The sequence below is a fragment of the Neoarius graeffei genome, chromosome 23, assembly GCF_027579695.1.
Source record: "Neoarius graeffei isolate fNeoGra1 chromosome 23, fNeoGra1.pri, whole genome shotgun sequence".
Lineage (NCBI taxonomy): Eukaryota > Metazoa > Chordata > Actinopteri > Siluriformes > Ariidae > Neoarius > Neoarius graeffei.
The window spans coordinates 59,164,743-59,187,044 of record NC_083591.1 but is presented as its reverse complement, the minus strand read 5'-3'; the positions used below and the strand labels follow the sequence as shown (position 1 = coordinate 59,187,044).

The 22,302-nt window shown below is 40.8% G+C and overlaps 2 protein-coding genes across 3 annotated transcripts in view; both read left to right on the top strand.

Annotated features, from left to right (window-relative positions):
- Positions 1-2,280: 2,280 nt before the first annotated feature.
- Positions 2,281-16,047, top strand: thpo (thrombopoietin). The gene is made up of 5 exons (XM_060905449.1): positions 2,281-2,315; positions 12,496-12,628; positions 14,294-14,380; positions 14,466-14,630; positions 15,581-16,047. Exons 1-5 carry the CDS (start codon positions 2,281-2,283, stop codon positions 15,737-15,739), a joined length of 579 nt encoding a protein of 192 aa, XP_060761432.1. The 3' UTR covers positions 15,740-16,047.
- A 2,379-nt stretch (positions 16,048-18,426) lies between these two features.
- Positions 18,427-22,302, top strand: part of zfyve9a (zinc finger, FYVE domain containing 9a) — a 32,700-nt gene continuing 28,824 nt past the window's right edge. For both annotated transcript variants that reach the window (XM_060906546.1, XM_060906545.1), the window contains exon 1: positions 18,427-18,645. The gene's annotated coding sequence lies outside the window, so the exon portion shown is untranslated. The remainder of the gene's footprint in view (positions 18,646-22,302) is intronic.

Here is a 22,302-nt window from a genome sequence, read left to right as displayed (position 1 = left end):
GCCTTCACTATACGAGGTACCTGCAGATAGCCTGCACCTTTTGATCTAAGTAGGCGTGGCAGGTCATAAAGGACCATAAAGTGCCCTTGAACAAGGCCCCAAGCCTTAACTGCTCCCCGGGCACTGTAGCATCGCTGCCCACTGCTTTGTGTGTGTGTGTGCGCATGTGTGTGTGTTCACTGCTTCAGACTGGTTAAATGCAGACAGGAATTTCTCTGTGTGCTTAAGTCTGTGCTTGAGTGTACATGTGACCAAATAAAAGCTTTTTCTTCTTCTTATCTGTTTATAGTTACATTTAATGTTCTGCGAATCGAGTCACTTCCTGTATCTCTTACAGAAGCTATAAACACTCTTTCCCTTATTAGTCTCTTTATTCTCTCTCTAAATTAATGACAAAAAAATAATGCAGTTTTTTTCATGTTACTGTGAACTACAAACTACAAACACTGTTCTGACACTGGAGACTCCTTCCATAAATGTTAAATAAACATCTCCTGATGGAAAACGTCACCACAGCAACGAGTTCAGCTGTGTGTTTAATCTGTTTATTATCAGCCGAGCGTCTGATGGATGAGTTCCCGACGCCATGGCTTGATGTGCACCGCTCCAGAAATGGAACTCGACATCACGGTGACGCAGACCGCAACAACTGTGATTGGTTGGTTCTCTTGGTCATGTTGCATTTCCTCCTTCCAAAAAAAAAAAAGGATATTGTGTTAATATAAATATATAAAATGTGAGGCTCTGTAGTGACTGTAGATCGTTATAGCAGTCAGTTTAATCCTGCAGATTTCACACTCTGGCGTGATATTTGTGCCTCAGTCCCAAGCACACAGTGGGACTTTCACTTCGAGTCGCTCATCCTGCTGAATACAGATGAGGTAAAATGCTTCAGAAACTTTCAGTGAGAATTCAATTAATCACACGGAGTTTCTTTTCTGCAATAATTTTGTTTCAAAGCAACATCTTCCCGTGTTATTTTCTGTTTATTTTCCTGTACTGAAACACAGATCTCACATTTTGCTCTTTTTCAGTTCAGTGTGAAAAATCAGTAAATCCTGGTGTGTTTCACACAACAGCGCCTCCTAGAGGAAACAATCATCTTACATGGAAGTATAAATACTTCACCCTGCGCGAGCGGCGACACCATACAGTGTAGATTCAACACAGAAGTATAAATCAGCCTTAAACTGAATTTGCAGTTCACCTCAGAGGCAGCAGGGGGCATTAAACCTTACACACTCCTCCTTTAAACTCAACAGTGGATTCCTTCCTGAATATCCCACTGGGAATTGCGACTCAGCTGAGTGTCTGTTTGTGCATTTCCAAGTCTTGAACAGTTCCATTTCTGAATACGGTGGAACTGTATGATGTCTGTGACACAAAACTGAGGAGGAAAAAGATGGAGCTCCGACTAAAAATGTTCTTTTCATGTTCACATAAGCACCAGAGCTCCAGGAAACGTCACACGCTGAACACGTCTCAGATAATCAGCTCTTTTCGGAGTCAAGGGAAATTGCAGGAATTTCATTTTTAGTCAGATAACTCCTTTAATTCCTTTAACTTTATTTCATTGTTTGAGCCATAAAACAATTTTTTATTTTACAGGAAGAGAAATTTAAACAAGGCTGAGCTCAGTGCGTTACTCACTGTCATGGTCTTTGCCCTTTGCGTGGAAGCTTAAACATTTACACAGAGACATTTACCAGATTGAGGAGCTCAAACACCACACACACCCACCCACACACACACACACACACACACGTTCATCAATATTTGTTACAGTTGATTAAACAAACCTAAAGTCACCTGTGGAGCTCCTTGTGGTCTTTTCTTCTAAAAAAAATCCACACACACTGTATTTCACAATAAATAAAATATTTAGCTTTAATGTGATTAAAAATGGATTATTGTGCAGATACAAGGCCACATCATTGATGTTTGTTCTGTTAAACATTAACTTGCAGCCTTAACATGACAAAACTGATCTCCTGTTTGTTTTTGGACTTTAAAAAAAGTTCCAGTAGTGTTTACGCTGAGGTCCGAGTGTGGGAACGTGTCTTCACTTAAAGTGAAAGGAAACAAGGGATCTGAGAAGGTTAATCAGTTTATATGTGTGTGTGTGTGTGTGTGTGTGTGTGTGTGAGAGTGGATAAATAGAGACAGGAACTGTGTCGGTTGTCAGGGTGAGAGTGTGTGCTGTGTGCCACATCATACAAATGGTGGCCACACATGTTGTGGTGGTTCAGTCTCACTGTAACACAGACTTTCTCCAATGGAATGGAAGACGATCAGGGAGGGTCATGCTTTCACACGTGAGTAACTTTTTTTTTTTAGATTTTTACATTTAAATACAAACATTTACAGCACAATATTCCTGAACAACTGGATTTATAATTTTTAAGCACTTTTTTAATGTCAAAATATAAATAATTTATTAGTACTGGGAGGTTTCATATCCATTTTTATTTCTATAATTGTAGAATAAGGATAAAAAGTAATTTTGAATAGGATGAGTATTGTCAGTCATAAAATTTTTTTTAATGATATAAAACTTTTTTCATCATCACTTTAATAAAGTAAAAAAATCAGTGTGTGAGAATTATACAGAATAAAGATGATCTGTAATAAAATGTGAAGGATGTGAATTTTATCCAATGTTATTTTTTTGAGTCAGCATTTGAGTTAAATAAAGTTCAGGATGTAGCTGCAGTTCATATTATTAATTCTATTTAATAGTGGTAATATTTTTTTAAAGGATTAGAAAATGTAAAGTAAATACATGCATGGTAGTTCCAGTTATTGCTGCACAAAGGGGTCACAGCAGATACTGAAAGCAAAGGGTCACATACTTTTGCCACTCACAGTTATGTAATGCATGGATCGTTGACGCGTTAACTTTCGGATTCTCCGCTAGTCTTAGAAGGCAATTTGTAAGTCCTGATAAGCCTAAACGCCTCTCACACTCAAGCCATACTCCACCTCCGTCAATAGGACAGGTGCACCCTGGGGAGCCTGGCTTTGCAGCTAGGCGAGCCAACGGAGTCACTGGCTCTAAGTTGTGAAGTAGCCTCTTCCTTCTTGGAAAGCTCAGTTAGAAATTTTTGGAGTAATTTTCTTAAAAGGTAGAAAAGTCCTAGTCCTCTAGTCGGGACGACCATTTAAATATTATCTGGATATTAGTATCCGCAGCTAATCTTATTGTATCTTCTACCCACTTATATAGTTTGATTTATTTTCATTTACATTTAATTGCATTTAGTAGATTGTCTTACGAGTATGGCGGAATGCCACCAAACTGCAAAGCATCATAAAGCAAAACGGAAACCTAAGAATTACCATCGTGTCAAGATCTCATCTCATCTCATCTCATCTCATCTCATTATCTGTAGCCGCTTTATCCTGTTCTACAGGGTCGCAGGCAAGCTGGAGCCTATCCCAGCTGACTACGGGCGAAAGGTGGGGTTCACCCTGGACAAGTCGCCAGGTCATCACAGGGCTGACACATAGCCCATGTTTACATTAGACTGTATCAGCGGATCATCAGATTAACGTTTTTAAAACGATTAGCGTGCACACAGCAACGCCAATACACGATTCGCGTGCACACAGCAACACCAATACACAGATACGCTCGGCTCCGCAGGTATCCTGCGCTCCAAATCACTCCGCCCTGAACAGCGAGTGCCCTCTGGAGGGTGCGCACTCCGGCCCTGCGCAGCTCACAGAGTGTGCGAGTGAAGTGAACAAGCAGTGATTTGGGACTGAGCCGCTGTGTGTGTGATCCCAGCGCAGATCACTTACCACTTGCAAGTGGAAGGATGGCAAGCCTAAAGACAATCATAACTACACAATGGGCAGTATTTGCATCAGTATTTGCAGTATTTTCATACTTTTATACTCTTTAATGAAAGGTGATACAAGGCGGAAGTCCGCGCCGTTTTTCAGCAGTCGCGTCACATGACCAACGCCAGCGAATCAGGAAGGTGGATGTCACAGTGACGTTGTCCAATGAGACGCCAGCTAGAGCTCAGCACAGCGTATCCGCATATTCTGAATGTTTACACAGCACCGGAGCTGACACGATCTGGACTGAATACGTGGACGCTGGCGGATTCCCGTTTCCCGGCGTTTCCAGGCGGTTTAATGTAAATGGACAGTGCATCCGCGAAGAAAACGAGACAGATACGGTCTAATGTAAACGTAGCCATAGACACAGACAACCATTCACACTCACATTCACACCTACGGTCAATTTAGAGTCACCAGTTAACCTAACCTGCATGTCTTTGGACTGTGGGGGAAACTGGAGCACCTGGAGGAAACCCAAGAGGCATGTCAAGATTGGAACAATAAATGTAAGAACTTCAAAATGCGAGATGAAGTTGGCAGAACATGTATTGCAGATTAAGAAATTACAACATGATATACAGTATGTTGTATACAAGAAACTTGTATGACAGGCCTAGGAGAGGTTGAGTTTGGGGATGATGTACTGAAGGGTTGGCGGGTCTTTTACTATGGGCTAAAACGAAAAGCTAATGCTGGTGTGGCAATAGTGTTGTCACCCCATGTTAAACTTGTTGATATTGAACACCTTATGGAAGGCAGAATTATTCTGGCTAGAGTGGCTTTGCATGGGATTAAACTTACCATAGTATCATGCTATTCTCCAAATGAAACATATGCCGCCTCGAGTAAAGAATTATTCTACAATACCCTCTCAAGGGTCATAACAACAGCAAAAAAAAAAAAAAAAATCACATACTTCCTTGAAATTAGTTGTCTGTGGTGATTTCAATGCCACCATAGGAAAAGCCAGAGTAACAGCTGGGCATGTGTTGGCCAATTTAATGATGATGAGCCCACAAGTTTCAATGACATGAAGCTTATTGAAGTTGCTGAAAACAATAGTCTCTATATTCTTAACACCTTGTTTGCTACTAAGAACCTCAGCATAGATGGTCCTTTAAATCTAACTTAGGATAGTTTAGACGGCTTGATTACATAATGGGAGAATGGTTTGTCAAAAGAGCCTCACAGAATTGCAGAGTGTATCCAAGTGCCAGTGTTCCTTTTGAATCTGACCACCGGGTAGTGGTTCTTGATGTTATGTTTCCAACTAAAGGCAAAAGGAAAATCATTTTCAGAAAGAAGTCATGTGATAGAGCCTGTCAGGTACCAAACATGCAAGTACTTAGGGACTCTGAAGATGTTAGGGTTGAATACAGTAGGCAACTTGATGATATTCTTAAGCAAACTCCATCCACTAAAGATATAGATGAGATCACACAAGATATTGTCAGTGCTATCCACATAGCCACAGAGGAAAAGATTCCAACATTGCATAGAAACACTGACAATAAACCTTGGGTGGACGAGGAGTTCCTTACCCTTCTTGAGAAAAGGCGAAAAACAACTGATGCCATGGAAAGAAAACAACTGTCTAACCAGATACATAAACTCCGTCTTAAAGGAACAGTCCACCGTACTTCCATAATGAAATATGCTCTTATCTGAATTGAGACGAGCTGCTCCGTACCTCTCCGAGCTTTGCGCGACCTCCCAGTCAGTCAGATGCACTGTCACTCCTGTTAGCAATGTAGCTAGGCTCAGTATGGCCAATGGTATTTTTTGGGGCTGTAGTTAGATGCGACCAAACTCTTCCACGTTTTTCCTGTTTACATAGGTTTATATGACCAGTGATATGAAACAAGTTCAGTTACACAAATTGAAACGTGGCGATTTTCTATGCTATGGAAAGTCCGCACTATAATGACAGGCGTACTAACACCTTCTGCGCGCTTCAACAGCGCATTGATACCTGGAAGGTAACTTTGTTTCATGTCACTGCTCATATAAACCTATGTAAACAGGAAAAACGTGGAAGAGTTTGGTCGCATCTAACTACAGCCCCAAAAAATACCGTTGGCCATGCTGAGCCTAGCTACATTGCTAACAGGAGTAACAGCGCGTCTGACTGACTGGGAGGTCGCGCAAAGCTCGGAGAGGTACGGATCAGCTCGTCTCAATTCAGAGAAGAGCATATTTCATTATGGAAGTACGGTGGACTGTTCCTTTAAGTTGAAAAGCACATATTATAAAGTTAAAGCAAGGAAGATCAACTTTGCCTGTGAGCAGAGGAATACTGAAGAGGAATTCCGTCTAGCTAAAGACTATTCCGCACTTCAAAAACTGAGTCGACAGGTTATACAGCTAGAGAAATTGGAGGAACATTTTGCACAACACTTGGGAGAGAGAACATTTAGTATGCAACCCGAGATGCTGACCTCTGATCGTTTCCCTCATATAGTACCCCCTTGCGATGTAGATCGTATTGACGAGAGTGCACCTGGAGCCTCAGAGTTAGGGGAGTGCATGTCAAAGTTAAAAAATGGGAGATGCCAGGGAACTGACAAGATCTTCAGCGAGCAACTAAAGTATTCATACTCAAAACAACTTATCCTCTATATTGTGTTTCTGATGGGAATGATCTGGGAATGTATTATGGTCCCAAGTACGTGGCTGCTTTCTTCAATCACATGTCTCTACAAGAAGGGACTGAGGTCTCTAGCAGAGAACTACAGGGGCCTGTCTATTATTGCAACACTCTCTAAGTTAATATCTATGGTTGTTATTCAGTGAATAAGATCAATTTATGAAATGATCATAATGCCTAACCAGTTTGGCTTCAGAAAAAATCGTTCAACTTGTGATGCAATCTGCATAGTGCGGCACATACTAGGAAAAGAGAAACACCCGCTCTATGTGTGCTTCATTGACCTTAAAGCGGCATACGACTGGATCCCAAGAGAAGCACTGTTCCGTGTTTTAGAAATTCGTCTCCAGTGCCCCAAATTGATTTCTATTATGAAAACCTTGTACACTGGCACAATGGCCTGTATAAAGGGTACTGGTCACTACTTTAATACCTATGTAGGCTGTCGTCAAGGTGCGCTTGAAAGCCCTATAATATTCAATGTGTATATGGACTTTGTTATGCGATGTGCTAAACACGAGATCTCCAAACTGTTTCCTCAGACTGGTGCACATATTGAGTTTGTCGTACCAAACGAAGTTTCCCCTCGTGAACTTCGCACCAGTACAGCGTATGGGGTGACCAGAATAACAGAGCTCATGTATGCTGACGACATTATAGTGTTCTTCGAAAACGTAGATGAACTGAAGAAGATCTTAGAGATCTATGACACGTTCTCTAGATTAGGGCTACAGATGTCCTACAAAAAGACCGAGACAATGGCATTCAACGTGGAGGAGAATATTAAAGATCAGAAGAGCCTACTGACTGTCAATGGTGTAGAAATCAAGAATGTGAGGCAGTTCCGCTATCTTGGCCACCTCCTTACTAACACTGGAAAATCATCATCATTCATACATCACAGGATAGAAAATTCTAAACGGTTCTGAATCCGTGAGTGGAGATACTCAGATGAGGGGGTGGGATCATTCTAATGAGCTCCACTTGTGACAGAGAAAAAGGAGCCGAATCTGAACGGTTTGTTGAAGCTCATGTTTTGTGAATAGAATAGAATAGAATAGAATAGAAAGCCTTTATTGTCATCACACAGAGTATAATGAAACAGGCAGCGCAAAAGAAACGGGCTGTGTGTCTTATTCCAGAGTGTGTGGGCTGGTCGGTTCCGACGTTTGTGCGCAAGCACTGAAAAAGTGAGGGTTTTTTTTAAATAAGATGTCTCCTTTAATTGGAGCTGGAGGACAGCGCTGCGGTGAATAAAACTGGCCGCAGCTTTTGGAGTCAAAATCACTGCTGGAAGGGCAGAAATATTTCCTGAGGGTCAAGTGATGTGTAAACAACACCTTGAAACATATAATCTAAAAGCTCAAGAAAACCAGAATGAGATCAGAAAGGGCAGAATATCAGACAGAACACAGGAGCTCGGTAATGTCAGGCAAGTGCACAATGAGTGTTACTTCACAGAGTGTGTGTGTGTGTGAAGAGAGTCCTTGTGTATGTAGTCTCTGGTGTAGTGTGTGATGTGAGGCAGGTGTGTGTGATTAGAAGTCCGGTGAACTTGAACGCTGTCAGGATTCACAATGTGCCGCAGCCGTGTTGTGGTGGATTTTGCGAAACGGAGTCTGACGTGGACTCTGGTGCAGATATGACACCGGAATGAAACTCGGTGACAGTTTAATTTCAGTGTCGTATCTGCACCAGAGTTCACGTCTGACATCACCAGAGTTCACTGGCATGAACTCTGGTGCAGAACACACAGAAAGGCCCTAATCGGCCGCTGGGCTTGAACCCAGAACCTTCTTGCTGTGAGGCGACGGTACTAACCACTACACCACCGTGCCATCGGGTATGGTACTAAAACACATAACTTATTATTTTTTTCGCAGTCCAGTTTCCATCAAATCCTGCACTCTGATTGGCTGGCGAGCGGGTCCATATCCTACAGTACGGACCCCAGTTACAGACCCCGGGCGACTTGCTCGTTCGCAACAACAACAAACATAGTAGCAATTTTTGTCAACATTTATCTTTTTTTATAAGATTTATTTATAAGATTTTTATCAAAAATCTTATAAATTTTTGCCAGCATTTCTCAGGAGAATAGCATTAATTTTACAGCATGGATAGCGATAACGACAGCGTTCACAGTGAAAGTGAGTTTTACTCCCCTGAGGAAGAAGAAATAAAACATTTCAGGAGAAAGCTAAAAACCTGTAACTGTTGCTAACGCCGAGCAAAAACATGGCTGAATCCTAAATGACTCCGATTTATATAAATAGGGGACTACATAGGCAGCAAAATGTATATTTTTTTCCTGCGATGGAAGTGCACTTGTATACTGAGGAGGAAGCCATTTGCATTACAGCCGTGAATGAGGATTCAAAATGGCGGCTTGGCTCGGTTTTCCCTTTCGGGCGCTCTCGTTTTCTGTTAGAATTTGGTAAAGAAAAAAATAAATATTATTTACCAGCTTAAGGTCGGTCCATATGGTGAAATACTGTGACCTCGGCCTTGAATACTGACCTCGGCCCAGAGGGCCTCGCTCAGTACTTTCAAGACCTCGGTCACGGTATTTCACCATACGGACCGCCCAGCTGGTCAATAACATATATGGGTGATTCGTTAACTATGGGCACTATTGGCCTTGTGAACTTGAAGGGGAAAAAAGTGTGAAAATATAAATTGTCACACTGGGATAGGTAAAAACAACTAGTCTAGTTTGATGGTTCATAAGAGAACACACTGATATTCTAAGACAAGTTGGTGATTAACAGATTTCCCGACTCCCCTTGCACAAATGTAATTTCCATCACATGTAAATATTTGTCATTTATTTTAAAATAGTATGATACACATCATTTCTTTTCACTGGAAGACCAATTTCATATATAGTTTTAGCAGTTTATGCCTATATTGTAATTCCCATGAATTTATGGATTAGGAACATTAATTGTGATGAGGACCAAACACGAATCTTACGTCCACCACAACCTGAGATATAACATTGGAATGGTTAGATACACTTCAAGGAGTAACTACTTGTGTTTTTACTTGAAGTGGAACATTACCTCATAAATCATGCAGATGTTTTTAATGAGTGATTAGAGTTTTGTAACTATTTGTTTAAAAAGAAATGGGGTGGTGGAAATTACTAGGCGTAGTGGAAATTACTGGTTGTTGTGGAAATTACAATAAATGGACCCCATAGAAAAACAAAACTTTTATTTTAAAACTTTATGACGCACCCAATTCCATTCAACAAATTCATTTTGTATGTTTGAACCTTTCTTTTTAAAAAGACAACTTCATATACATTTCATATCATATATTGCATACAACACGAACAGTATTTTGAAACCGTTCACAAACAGTAGTCTTGACAGTATCATGAAAAGTATTCTGAACACAGAGAGAGGGAGGTTTGTCCTGAGAGCATGACCATTGTTGGCCAAGAGAGCATGACCATTGTTGGCATGTGAATGGTTAATCAGGAACACTAAAAACAAACAAACAAAATAAGGCGGCGGCTGGAGTTGTCACAATGAGAACACAAGTCATTGGGCTGGGAACAGTATTCACAATAAAGAAAGAAAACGTCACAACACAGCCATCATGTGAACTTGCAATCAAGTAAACCTGAAGACATTTGTATGAGATATTGAAACATTCTGATTACTCACAGTTTTCTGAGCTAAGCGAGGAGTGTGTGTGTGTGTGTGTGTGTGTGTGTGTGTGTGTGTGTGTGTGTGTGTGTGTGTGTGTGAGGGTACACTGCCGTGGTGGTTGGCCTGGACATGGGCTCTCTGTGAAAGGGAGATGGAGTGTGTGGGTCTATGCGTGTCTGTGGTGTGAGAGAGCATTCAGTGATGTGGATGTGGGAGAGCATGGACAGGATGTGATGGGGGAGAGTAGACTGAGTGTGTGAAGTGTGTGCATAGGCTGAATGTGTGGGGAGAGCATGAGATGAGTGTGTGAGAGAGCAAAGGCAGTGTATGGGGATCTAAGAATTTCGCCTGCATGCATAAATGTAATTTCCACCACACCATTGTAATTTCCACCCAAGAATGCAATGTGGTGGAAATTAAGGTGGTGGAAATTACAATCCTACAGTTTTTTGAGGAAAAATCTATGCTAACATCTTATATTAGCTAAGAAGTGGTATCTAGCATTTTGTGCACGCAAAATACATCTATGTGCATTAAAAAATACAACTTATTTACAAACTCAGTTGATGTTACGGCATGTTTGGAAATTACATGCAATAAAAATATTTTCATTTCAAGCTATATTTACTTTGGCTTTTCTTCAAAAGTTGATGGATGAAGTCAAAATTCCCTCCATATCAGACATGTTCTCTGGTGTCACTGTTCATCTCCACAGAAACTACCCAAACAATCTTTCATACAAACCTTTTAAAGGGACATTACAGTGTTGTGGTGGAAATTGCAGCAATAGTGTGGGACAACTACATTTGGTTAAAAAAAACACAAACAGTTGAATGACCTCAAATACCCCAATTATGTTTTGATTATTTTACTGATACTTTATTCAGTGACATTTTAAAACATTAGAAAAAACATTTTTTTACAATTAATTTTTATCATTGAAGATCAAAAGTCTGGGTGTGGGACAACCACAAAACAGCAACATTTGCATATATAATGATGTTGAAAAAGGTGAAAAAGTCATCATACACTACCAGTACAAATTTCTTAAAACACTCTCATTGTAAAGATAACTATAAAGGTGTGAAATTTCCCTTTTTTTCTTTCTTTCATAAAATATGATCAAAGGACATAAAAGTGCCCGTAGTCTAAGAATCACCCATATATATATATATATATATATATATATATATATATATATATATATATATATATATATAAAATCACTCTTGTAACTAAAGGCACATAAAAATGCACATACTGTATATAAAAAGACCAAAATGGATGCCCTCTCTGTGTGTCATCAAATGATTGAATGCCTTGTCAAGCACAAATAAATACAACACAGCGTCTCTCAATAACAAATAACCAAAGAATCTCGACTCTGTAGTAGAAAATAATAATAATAATAACAGTGAAACCGTCAACTCGTCCCTGAAAGAAAGTGACAACGTCCTGCGATTTTACTAAAACTAACAAAAAGTAATAAAATTCTGTCTCACCTCTGTAAACCTCTGCCTCAAAACCACACCCTGTTCTTCACTCACAGATCTGCTGCAATCTGGTGTCACCTCCCCTTTGTAAGCCACACCTCCATAATCCCCGCCTCCTACGATTTGAACCATGCCAAAACAAAACAAAAAAAAAGCTGTAAAATAGTTTGTTAAAAAATAGTGAGTATTTACTAAAAATTAGCCACATTAATATCGTAAAAAAAGAAAGACGTCAAGTCAAGTCAACTTTATTGTCAGATATGCTCTACATGCTCGACATACAGCACAGATGAAATTTCATTCCTCTCTGACCCACGGTGCAAACAGGCAACGCAATAAATAAAAATAAAAATAGAATAATTGAAAAAACAAACAAACAATATAAACAGTATAAACACTCTAGATAGGAACGAGACGTAGACTAAACACTCAGACAATATAAACAGTATAAACACTCTAGAGAGGAACGAGACGTAGACTAAACACTCAGACAATATAAACAAATCCGTCACGTCTGATGGATGCCACTTGATTTTTATTTGAAATGTCTGTTTCATGCTGTAGAACATGAATTCTGTATGAAGTTCTTAAAGTTTACTATAAAATGTCTGAGCTGCACAGAACATGGACTGTAGATAAGGATTGTTCACATTCCCTTAGCTGCTGCAACGCTTGATAAGAAATCACTCAACGTGGAGCCAAAGTGTTCTCCAAGCAGGTTGGAGACAAGACTTCTTGGGAATGACAGCACATAGCTTTGACATTTAATCAGATTTTAATCTCCAGTGCATCTTGTTTGTTTTGCTTGTCTCTTTCATCTTGCCGCCATTTTGCCAGCTAGAGGGGTTCTGTGTCTCCTCCTGGGTCTGGTTTTGACTGAACTGTCTCACCTCGAAGCCAAACCACACGACTTTGTGTGTGTGAGCGAGGCCAGGAAGGTCATGTACAAGGTCAAGGATCTGCAGGAAGATCTGGTAAGATGATAAAAACCTGGATTTTTCCCTCAAATCTTTTTCATGTAACTGCTCGAGTTTCACACCAAACTCCTCACAACTGCTTGAGGTTTTTAATTAGTTAATTTTTTTTAATTTGTGTTTAATCAAACCTCACCATCTGTGAACATATAAATAATTTTCTGATTTTTTTTTGACATGCACTCTCACACCCTGCTCGCAACGTCTCTGTAACAAAATACAACAAGCTGCAGACGTTTTTTTTTTTTTTGTCTTATTAACTTAAAAAAGAGAAGCTGGTGAGGGAACAACTGTTTATAGCTGCTATAACTACAGCACCAGTCAAAGGTTTGTACACCCCTACTCCACTCATTCATACACTCCCCGGCCACTTTAATAGGAACTCGTTGATTGTAAGATCCCTGTTCTTGGCTGCAGGAGTGGAACCCAATGTGTTCTCCTTCCTGCTGTTGCATGCTGAGATGCTTTTCTGCTCACCACGGTTGTAAAGAGTGATTATATGAGTTACTATATCCTTCCTGGCAAAAAAAGCTCAAACCACCTCAAATCTGTCCATTTCCCTCTGACCCTCTCTGATCAACAAGGCGTTTGTTTCCACCCACAGAACTGTCGCTCACTCACTCGATGTTTTTTGTTTTCTGCACCATTCTGTGTAAACTCTAGAGACTGTTGTGTGTGAAAACCCCAGGAGATCAGCAGCTTCTGAAATACTCAAACCAGTCCATCTGGCTCAAACCAACACCCATACCACAGTGAAAGAAAGTCACACTTCGTTGTAAGATCACAATTTTTCCCGTTCTGATATTTGAACATTGTGGCGTTATTTGATGCATCGAGGGATCGGCTGAGTAGAAAACTGCAGAAAACAGAACAGCAGGTGGATGTAGGGGTGTTCCTAATAAAATTTATTGTAAATAATAAACATACTATAAATAAATAGCCCTATTCAACACTACAACTGTAGTAATCCATACATATGTCAAGAACTGAACAACTCACTAAAGAGAAATGACTTCCATCGTGACTAAGATATGAAATGACTTTTAATAAATAAAAATAAAGAAAAAACACAGAATTAGAAGGTGTGTCAAAACTTTTGACTGGTCCTGAAAGTGAATACATGTTTCATAGATGTCAAACAATGAGGAAATTTTATTTTTTAATTATAGCAAAGGGTGGCACGGTGGTGTAGTGGTTAGCACTGTCCCCTCACAGTAAGAAGGTTCTGGGTTCGAGCCCAGTGGCCAGCGAGGGCCTTTCTGTGTGGAGTTTGCATGTTCTCCCCGTGTCTGTGTGGGTTTCCTCTGGGTGCTCCGGTTTTCCCCACAGTCCAAAGACGTGGATTAGGTTGATATTCTAAATTGGCCATAGGTGTGTATGTGTACCTGCCACCAGATGAGGGTTTGGGTCCCTCTGGTGTGCTATAACCACCCAAGAGGATTCAGGGAAGCTTGCTGATAGCTTCCTGGATCGCCGACCCTCAACTGTGAGGACGGCAACAGACAGACATTATAGCAAATAAAAAAGGTGCAGGTTTTATTTTAAAACACAGAAAAGTTTCCTTTTGGTTAGATTTAAGTGTAGCATCACATGAACTAGATGTATTAATAATTGTCAATGGAAAGTTTTTACAAGGTTTATAAGTGTGTGTGTTGTCTGTAACAGGCCCAGTGCAGCACTGCAGTGTTTCTCCCTGCTCCAGTCCGAATTCCCTGCATCAAGGTGAACATCATGAACTGGAAAAACAAACCTGTGAGTCTGTAAGGGTCCTGCACTGAACCCTGATTGTCTCTTTTGACCCTAAAGATAAGAGGAGTAAAACGTGTGTGTGTTCCAGATCCCAGAGCGCACAGCTGAGATCCTGCAGTCTTTGGCGATGTTGGCACAGGATATTCACAATGCCAGGAATGGAAGCCAAGCTGATTGTGCGCTCAAACTGCTAGGCCGCTTTGAGCACAACATCAAAAACTACATACACACACTCACACAGCTCCACAGCCAGGTACACACTGCCATTAACTCAAACCTGAACACTGACCTCTCTCTCACACACACACACACACACACACACACGCACGCTGTCTCACTGTAGATGCTCTTATCTGAAGAAGGGTTCTTATTATTTATGGATTTCATCATCGTACAGTGAGGCGTAATGCTGGATTCTGTAAGATGGTGATTGGGCGTCTTTTGGTCTCCCAGCAAATATTTCCTGGCTTTCCATTTTCTCTGTTGATATGCAGCAGCATTCCAGCACATCAAGCCCAAGTGACTTCCTTCCCCAGGAAAGAGTTCTGATGAGCCGTGTTCACTCTCATCACGTCCACACCGCCACTTTCACAACTGCAATGTTTCTTTTAAACTTTCAAACTTACAGAAATGTCAAGAACATATAGAGCAGTAATGAAGAGATGGAATTCTATGGAGGGAATCAATACTTATGTCGAAAAATGAAGCCGATCACATTCTAAAATTTCACTTTTAGTGGCATGCGGTTGGTTAGAAAAGTTTAAAAGATAATGTAAGGGTTAAGTACGGCCTTGGAGATGTTTCAGACACTGGATGGGGACTTTGGTGCAGATCTAGGGGTCAGATCTCGTAATTAGTTCAGGAATGTCTGGGAGTCCTTCAGCAAGGGCTGGAATTTGGGGGTGATGACAGACAAGTCTTGGCTGATATTTTCCTCTAACAGCACATTCTTGGGCCTGTCCCTCTCTCATCGCACTGCACTTTACTGATGATTATGGAACTGTTAGAACGAACAGTCCGACATAGCTGTTGGTGGCAGATGCAGCACGCTTCTGGCATTTCTGCCCAAACTTTAAACACAAAAGGTCTAATCCTGTAAAAAAAAAAACTTATTAGCTTCTTTTTAGATTAGACATCATTTAAATTCTGAGCTAAACTGCAAAAAGTCAATTGATTAATTAAATGTGTGTATGGGTGTTCCAGAATGGACTGGAAGGGCCAAAAGTTCCAGAATCTCCCATTCAGCAAGTCTCACAGGATCTAAATCAGGTTCTGCAACAGTTCGACCGTCTGATCTCCAGAAAACTGGAATTGCTCATTAGTGAAATGGTGAAAGAATGTGAGACAAAAACAGCTACTTAAAAACCACAAATGAGACATCAGGGACAGGAGAACAGAAGGTCAGACACTTGACAGGATGCCTACTGAGGCTGCGTAGAAACATGGAGACAGAGCACCATCTTCTGGTGAAAGATTCCACTATATCCTCCTGCACTTAATGAGTCCAGAGGGACATTAGAAGGATGCAAAGATGGACATGCTAAACACTTCACCTTCTTCTGGATGTAAAATACAATGAAAAATGTAAAACATTATTTTTATACAGAGACTTTGTATTTTACTTTGTCATTGATGCACTCCTTTGTAATTACATGACTCCATTTCCACTTCAGTACAAGATTTAATTTTTTTTTCCTGTGCTCTGACTATTTAAATGTATTATTTTTGCATTTCTCTTCTGCTTGTGTACCTAATTTTATCCTTTTTTTTAAATGTGAAAATGTAACAGTAATTTACAGAAATAGTTCAGCCAAAAATGCCTCCAGAAACGACTGTAAATGTAGCCTTGCTTGGCACCTGAGGTTTGCTTCTTTAGTTTTGCACAGGCTGGTGTAGCTATCGAGGAATAGAAGCTTATACCACTAGTTTGTCACTGCATACTAAATATGAATGTTTAAATATGCATGAAGACATTTTGTTTCATGTTCATAAACTAGCAAAATAGGTTTGGGCGACGCCCCTTACCTGAGTGAGCAACGCGTTTACCTACATTTCACTTTTGGCTAAAGTTTTCCTTTTAATTTTTGGGTAAAGCTTAAAAAAAAAGTTTGACACAATGTGAAGTAGGTTGCCTGTGTGGAATTGTGTAAATAGCCCTTACAGCGCCTTCGGTTTATGATCAAAAACTGTAGCACTTAATGCTAATATTCACATGAGAAACATCTTCTGCTCAAAGCATTACGCTAAAATAATATAAATGTATGTAATTTTAGTGCTGCTAAATTGTGCTTTATCATTTTATCAATAAAATTATGACCTACACGTACAGATTGCAGACTTATAGAGATCTTGCATGTGACGTCACAGCCGATCCAGATTGTAACAGACGCCATCTTGCCGGTCAAACGCCATATTTCCACCTTCTACTTCTACCTTTTCTTCTGGAAAACCCTACTATGTACAATTCTACTACAACGGCTGTGGCTACAAGCTCTCCCTACCTGTGCACGGTTTTTTATGATTTTTGTGTGTATTTTTGCGTGTTGTTCGTCTGTACCGGACTTCAATATTCACTACAACCGTATGGACTTACTGGACATTGGTTTCCAGCAGAAAATGACGGTTTGTAGCGATTTCCATCGCATGCACAACATTCCGGACGAGATAGCGAGACCAGCGGGGTCTCCGTGGATTGTTATTGGGTCTGGCAGGCGAAGGAGGCGGCGTCGGGAGAGGAAGCAAAAGCGAGGCTGCAGGCAGAGCCGGCCTGTTGACTAAGCTCAGAAAACAGCCACTCAAACCTCCACTGCCAAGCCTCTACCTCTCCAACGCCAGATCCATCGTAAACAAGACGGACGATTTGGAATTACAGCTGGAATTACCTTATTCTATTCTATAATCGGCTGGTCAGTGCTATACTAGATACTACTGATATATCTAGTATCAGTACTAGTAATACTTAAGTGACTTACCCGTCCAATGAGGATTGTTATTTTCTTGTTTACAAGACACCACATCTGAGGGTGGCTGACAAATCCTGAATTTCTGTAAAGATAACTGTCCAGAGATTTATAAGCACGCAGTGCTTCACCACTGAGCAACGAGGGAAAGTTGATGAGGTAATTATACACGTCTGGGTATTCCGCCTCTGGCAGTTCAATATCCACTGACACGGTTGTGAACACTACGTCCGGTAAGCCATAAGGGTCACTAATCTGTAGGTCGTTTATTTTAGACATATATCTAATTATCTGTTCATTAGAAAAATGAGCCGTGTAGTCCGTCGGTTGAAATGAATCCATTCTGTACACGAGTGCAGCAGTATTCAGCGGTGTTTTTTACCGACAAGATGGCGGCTGTGTACTTTCCAGTCACGTGACTGCAAGATCTCTATACAAGTTTTGCAAAGTTCCACGAAAGTAATAGTGAAAAGTCATTCGCAACGTCGATCCCTTTACTGGGAACGGACTTTTGAAACAGGTTTCTGTTTCAGGTTGTGTGCAGTTTTCACTTTTTGTTGTTCCTGCATTTCAGTTTTGACATAAAACTCTGAAAAACGTCTGCAATGGAGGAAAATGTCTGCAATGTTGCAATGAACTCGACGTTTTCAAATGTTGTTTATCTGTCTGTAAGCAATGGCTGAACATTTTCAATTTCCAGCTACTTAAATGCTTCACACACTACACTTTTGCAAATACTTATTTCACAATGTTTTTTTTATTTTAATTTTGTATGCGTTTTGTGCAAAGCCAAAGACTACAAAAGGGATCTTCGAAACAAGATGGCGCCCCGAAATGATGCAACAAACTTTATTACATGTGCCATGACGTATAGATTATATTTTGACACACCGCCACCACCACCAATAATAATAATAAATTTAAACGCTGCCTACGTGATCACGTGACACTCCTTTTCCTGACGGGCCGTGTCGCTGTGCTCTGGAAATCCAAAACCCCACAAGGTTATGAAATGGGCGCCATTTTGGCTCAAGTGCGCATCACTGTGTGGGAATTCCGCGCTGCTCTTGGCTACACACTGAGCAGAGCCACAATGGCGGAGTTTGGTGCTGCAGTTCACAGTAACCTTGCCTGGTAGAAACCTTGGGGGAGGGAGGGATATCACCACAAACACTTTCTTTCTGACTTCTGAGGTGAAACTGAACTGGTGTGTGTCAGGACTGTTCTGAAGATGTCACAGAGAGGCTGATTTCCACGGGAATGTTATTAAAATCAGTTTCCTGGCGGTGAAAGATGGGAATTCTGACAGTGAGTGTGATTTTTTTTTTTAAACAAGCAAGAAAAACGGTAGAGAAATGTTCCAGTTCTGCTGCAGCACTTGACTGGAAAGCTTTCAAATTCGTGCGCAATATAAAACAATATAATGCTGTGGAGCCCAGTCCTGCTCTTATGGACCAGTTTTACAGCTAAAGTTGAGGATTTATTGCTGTGCTAACACTGGCTATTGCTAACTGGCTGCCGTTCCTAGCAGTGCGCCGCAGTGTTTACAGCCCTCACTCTCAGCAACAGCAACAGCGAGCTCGGCTCCGCGGGGGAAAAGCCGCATTTCACGCCCTGACGGTTAGATTCAAGTGATAGAAATGTCAATTTGGATGTGACTTTTAAATTTTTGTTTGTTTAACGTGTAGTGATCCGGTTATTGGACGATACTTTCAAAATATCGCGATACTTCAAGAAGTTTTCCCTTTGTATCATGATTTGACGGTATGTCCCATGATTATAAAGTTTTACAACTTGAGGTCGTAAGTTAAACTTAGAACATAAACAAAATACAAGAAAAACAACAGCAATATGATATAATGGAAGCAAATCTCCTTAAGCGAATATATTTTACTGTATTAGTGTTTAGACCGTACAAGCACAATGAATATGGTTTCGGAGCTCTTTTGACACTTGCAGCTGACTTTTACAACCCCGATTCCAAAAAAGTTGGACAAAGTACAAATTGTAAATAAAAACGGAATGCAATGATGTGGAAGTTTCAAAATTCCATATTTTATTCAGAATAGAACATAGATGACATATCAAATGTTTAAACTGAGAAAATGTATCATTTAAAGAGAAAAATTAGGTGATTTTAAATTTCATGACAACAACACATCTCAAAAAAAAAGTTGGGACAAGGCCATGTTTCCCACTGTGAGACATCCCCTTTTCTCTTTACAACAGTCTGTAAACGTCTGGGGACTGAGGAGACAAGTTGCTCAAGTTTAGGGATAGGAATGTTAACCCATTCTTGTCTAATGTAGGATTCTAGTTGCTCAACTGTCTTAGGTCTTTTTTGTCGTATCTTCCGTTTTATGATGCGCCAAATGTTTTCTATGGGTGAAAGATCTGGACTGCAGGCTGGCCAGTTCAGTACCCGGACCCTTCTTCTACGCAGCCATGATGCTGTAATTGATGCAGTATGTGGTTTGGCATTGTCATGTTGGGAAATGCAAGGTCTTCCCTGAAAGAGACGTCGTCTGGATGGGAGCATATGTTGCTCTAGAACCTGGATATACCTTTCAGCATTGATGGTGTCTTTCCAGATGTGTAAGCTGCCCATGCCACACGCACTAATGCAACCCCATACCATCAGAGATGCAGGCTTCTGAACTGAGCGCTGAGAACAACTCGGGTCGTCCTTCTCCTCTTTAGTCCGAATGACACGGCGTCCCTGATTTCCATAAAGAACTTCAAATTTTGATTCGTCTGACCACAGAACAGTTTTCCACTTTGCCACAGTCCATTTTAAATGAGCCTTGGCCCAGAGAAGACGTCTGCGCTTCTGGATCATGTTTAGATACGGCTTCTTCTTTGAACTATAGGGTTTTAGCTGGCAACGGCGGATGGCACGGTGAATTGTGCTCACAGATAATGTTCTCTGGAAATATTCCTGAGCCCATTTTGTGATTTCCAATACAGAAGCATGCCTGTATGTGATGCAGTGCCGTCTAAGGGCCCGAAGATCACGGGCATCCAGTATGGTTTTCCGGCCTTGACCCTTACGCACAGAGATTCTTCCAGATTCTCTGAATCTTTTGATGATATTATGCACTGTAGATGATGATATGTTCAAACTCTTTCCAATTTTACACTGTCGAACTCCTTTCTGATATTGCTCCACTATTTGTCGGTGCAGAATTAGGGGGATTGGTGATCCTCTTCCCATCTTTACTTCTGAGAGCCGCTGCCACTCCAAGATGCTCTTTTTATACCCAGTCATGTTAATGACCTATTGCCAATTGACCTAATGAGTTGCAGTTTGGTCCTCCAGCTGTTCCTTTTTTGTACCTTTAACTTTTCCAGCCTCTTATTGCCCCTGTCCCAACTTTTTTGAGATGTGTTGCTGTCATGAAATTTCAAATGAGCCAATATTTGGCATGAAATTTCAAAATGTCTCACTTTCGACATTTGATATGTTGTCTATGTTCTATTGTGAATACAATATCAGTTTTTGAGATTTGTAAATTATTGCATTCCGTTTTTATTTACAATTTGCACTTTGTCCAGCTTTTTTGGAATCGGGGTTGTACAGTATATGTGATAATGTGTGTCTCCATATCAGAATACAGAATAAAGATTCTCTAATGAACAACCTTTGATTCAACTGTGTTCTGCTCACTTCATCAATCAGCGTGATCTGGAAATCAGCTCGTGCAGAAAACGGATTCGATTCGATTTATCCAGGTTTACTCAGAATTATTTCCAAAAAATGGGGGGAGGGAGCTTTCGCACAAAATGCTTCATGCACTTTTCTGTAATCTTCATAGACAAACGCTGAGTGTAATGGAGTGTGTAGCCTGAATTTGAGTGTGCCCTCATTCACAGCTAAGGAATTGCTAGATGATGGAGGCAGTGAAACTACGCTTCCTGTCAAGGCTCCCAAATTACATGGAGTAATGAACAATAACAGGAAGTGAGGTCACATCAGATTGTACACTCCAGTCACCATCCACAAATCCACAGCCCAAAAAAGGTGATATTTCCCTGAAAAGTCTGTGGCCTGTGTTGGAGGTCATCAGATATCTTGGAACTTCTCTTGGCTGTAAAGGAACATTATGGTAAATGTTCCAGTGTGTGTGTTTTCTTCATTCCAAATTCACTTAAATGTTACAGATTGCTGTCTGGGCTGAAAGTGGTTTGATCCAAAAGTGCAACCCACCAAAAGTGGTTTGATTCCCCTAAGCTGGTTTTACACGGACACTTGCGTTAGAACAAGTTGTTCCTGGTGCAACTGCCCGTCTAAACACAATTTGTTCCAGAACAGTTTGACACCGGTGAGCACAACTTGTTCTCCTGCTCACTGTCTAAACACAATCGGTGGCGAGTAGGACGGGCTTACACGTGGTGGTAGTGTTCATCCGTGTCATTTATCATCCAGACAAGACCGATTCATGGCAAATTCAGTGGTCGGTTCTTCTCGAGTGCTTTTCCTTGTCAAACTTCTCCGCCTATAAGCAATGGAGTCGAGCAATTCCCAAACCAGTCGCAGTGATAACTGGACTAAAGAAGTTGTTCTTACCCTCATCCAGTTGTGTCGAGATGCAGATCATTGTTTGCCTTTTCAATTTAAAATTCCTCTAAAAGTGTTGACTCGGAGTGAATCAGTTTTCTGGAAGTGAAAGTTGGATTTACTGCTGAATCACCGAGTGTTTAAACAGAACCGAACAGTGAGAGGAGAATAAAGCAAGTTAACAACAAACTTCTGATCACTGATTTGTGCATGCGCACGTTTGTGTTCACCCGTCTAACCTCCGGTTTGCCACAGATAGTGTGAGCGTTTAAACACGAAGGAAAATGGGCGCGATTTGTTCCCGCTGCCCGTGCAAAAGCAGCTCTAGAGTGGATAGTTAAAATGCGTCCCTCATATGTAATGGTTTGATCCAATAGCACACTCGCTTTGTGAATGGTTTTGACCAA

Excerpts from the sequence above, each read along its gene's own strand:
- thpo (XM_060905449.1), top strand. The coding sequence starts at position 2,281 with ATGGAAGACGATCAGGGAGGGTCATGCTTTCACAC. Across the intron at positions 12,629-14,293 it reads AGGATCTGCAGGAAGATCTG|GCCCAGTGCAGCACTGCAGT; the intron begins GTAAGATGATAA and ends TGTCTGTAACAG. Across the intron at positions 14,631-15,580 it reads TCACACAGCTCCACAGCCAG|AATGGACTGGAAGGGCCAAA; the intron begins GTACACACTGCC and ends TGGGTGTTCCAG.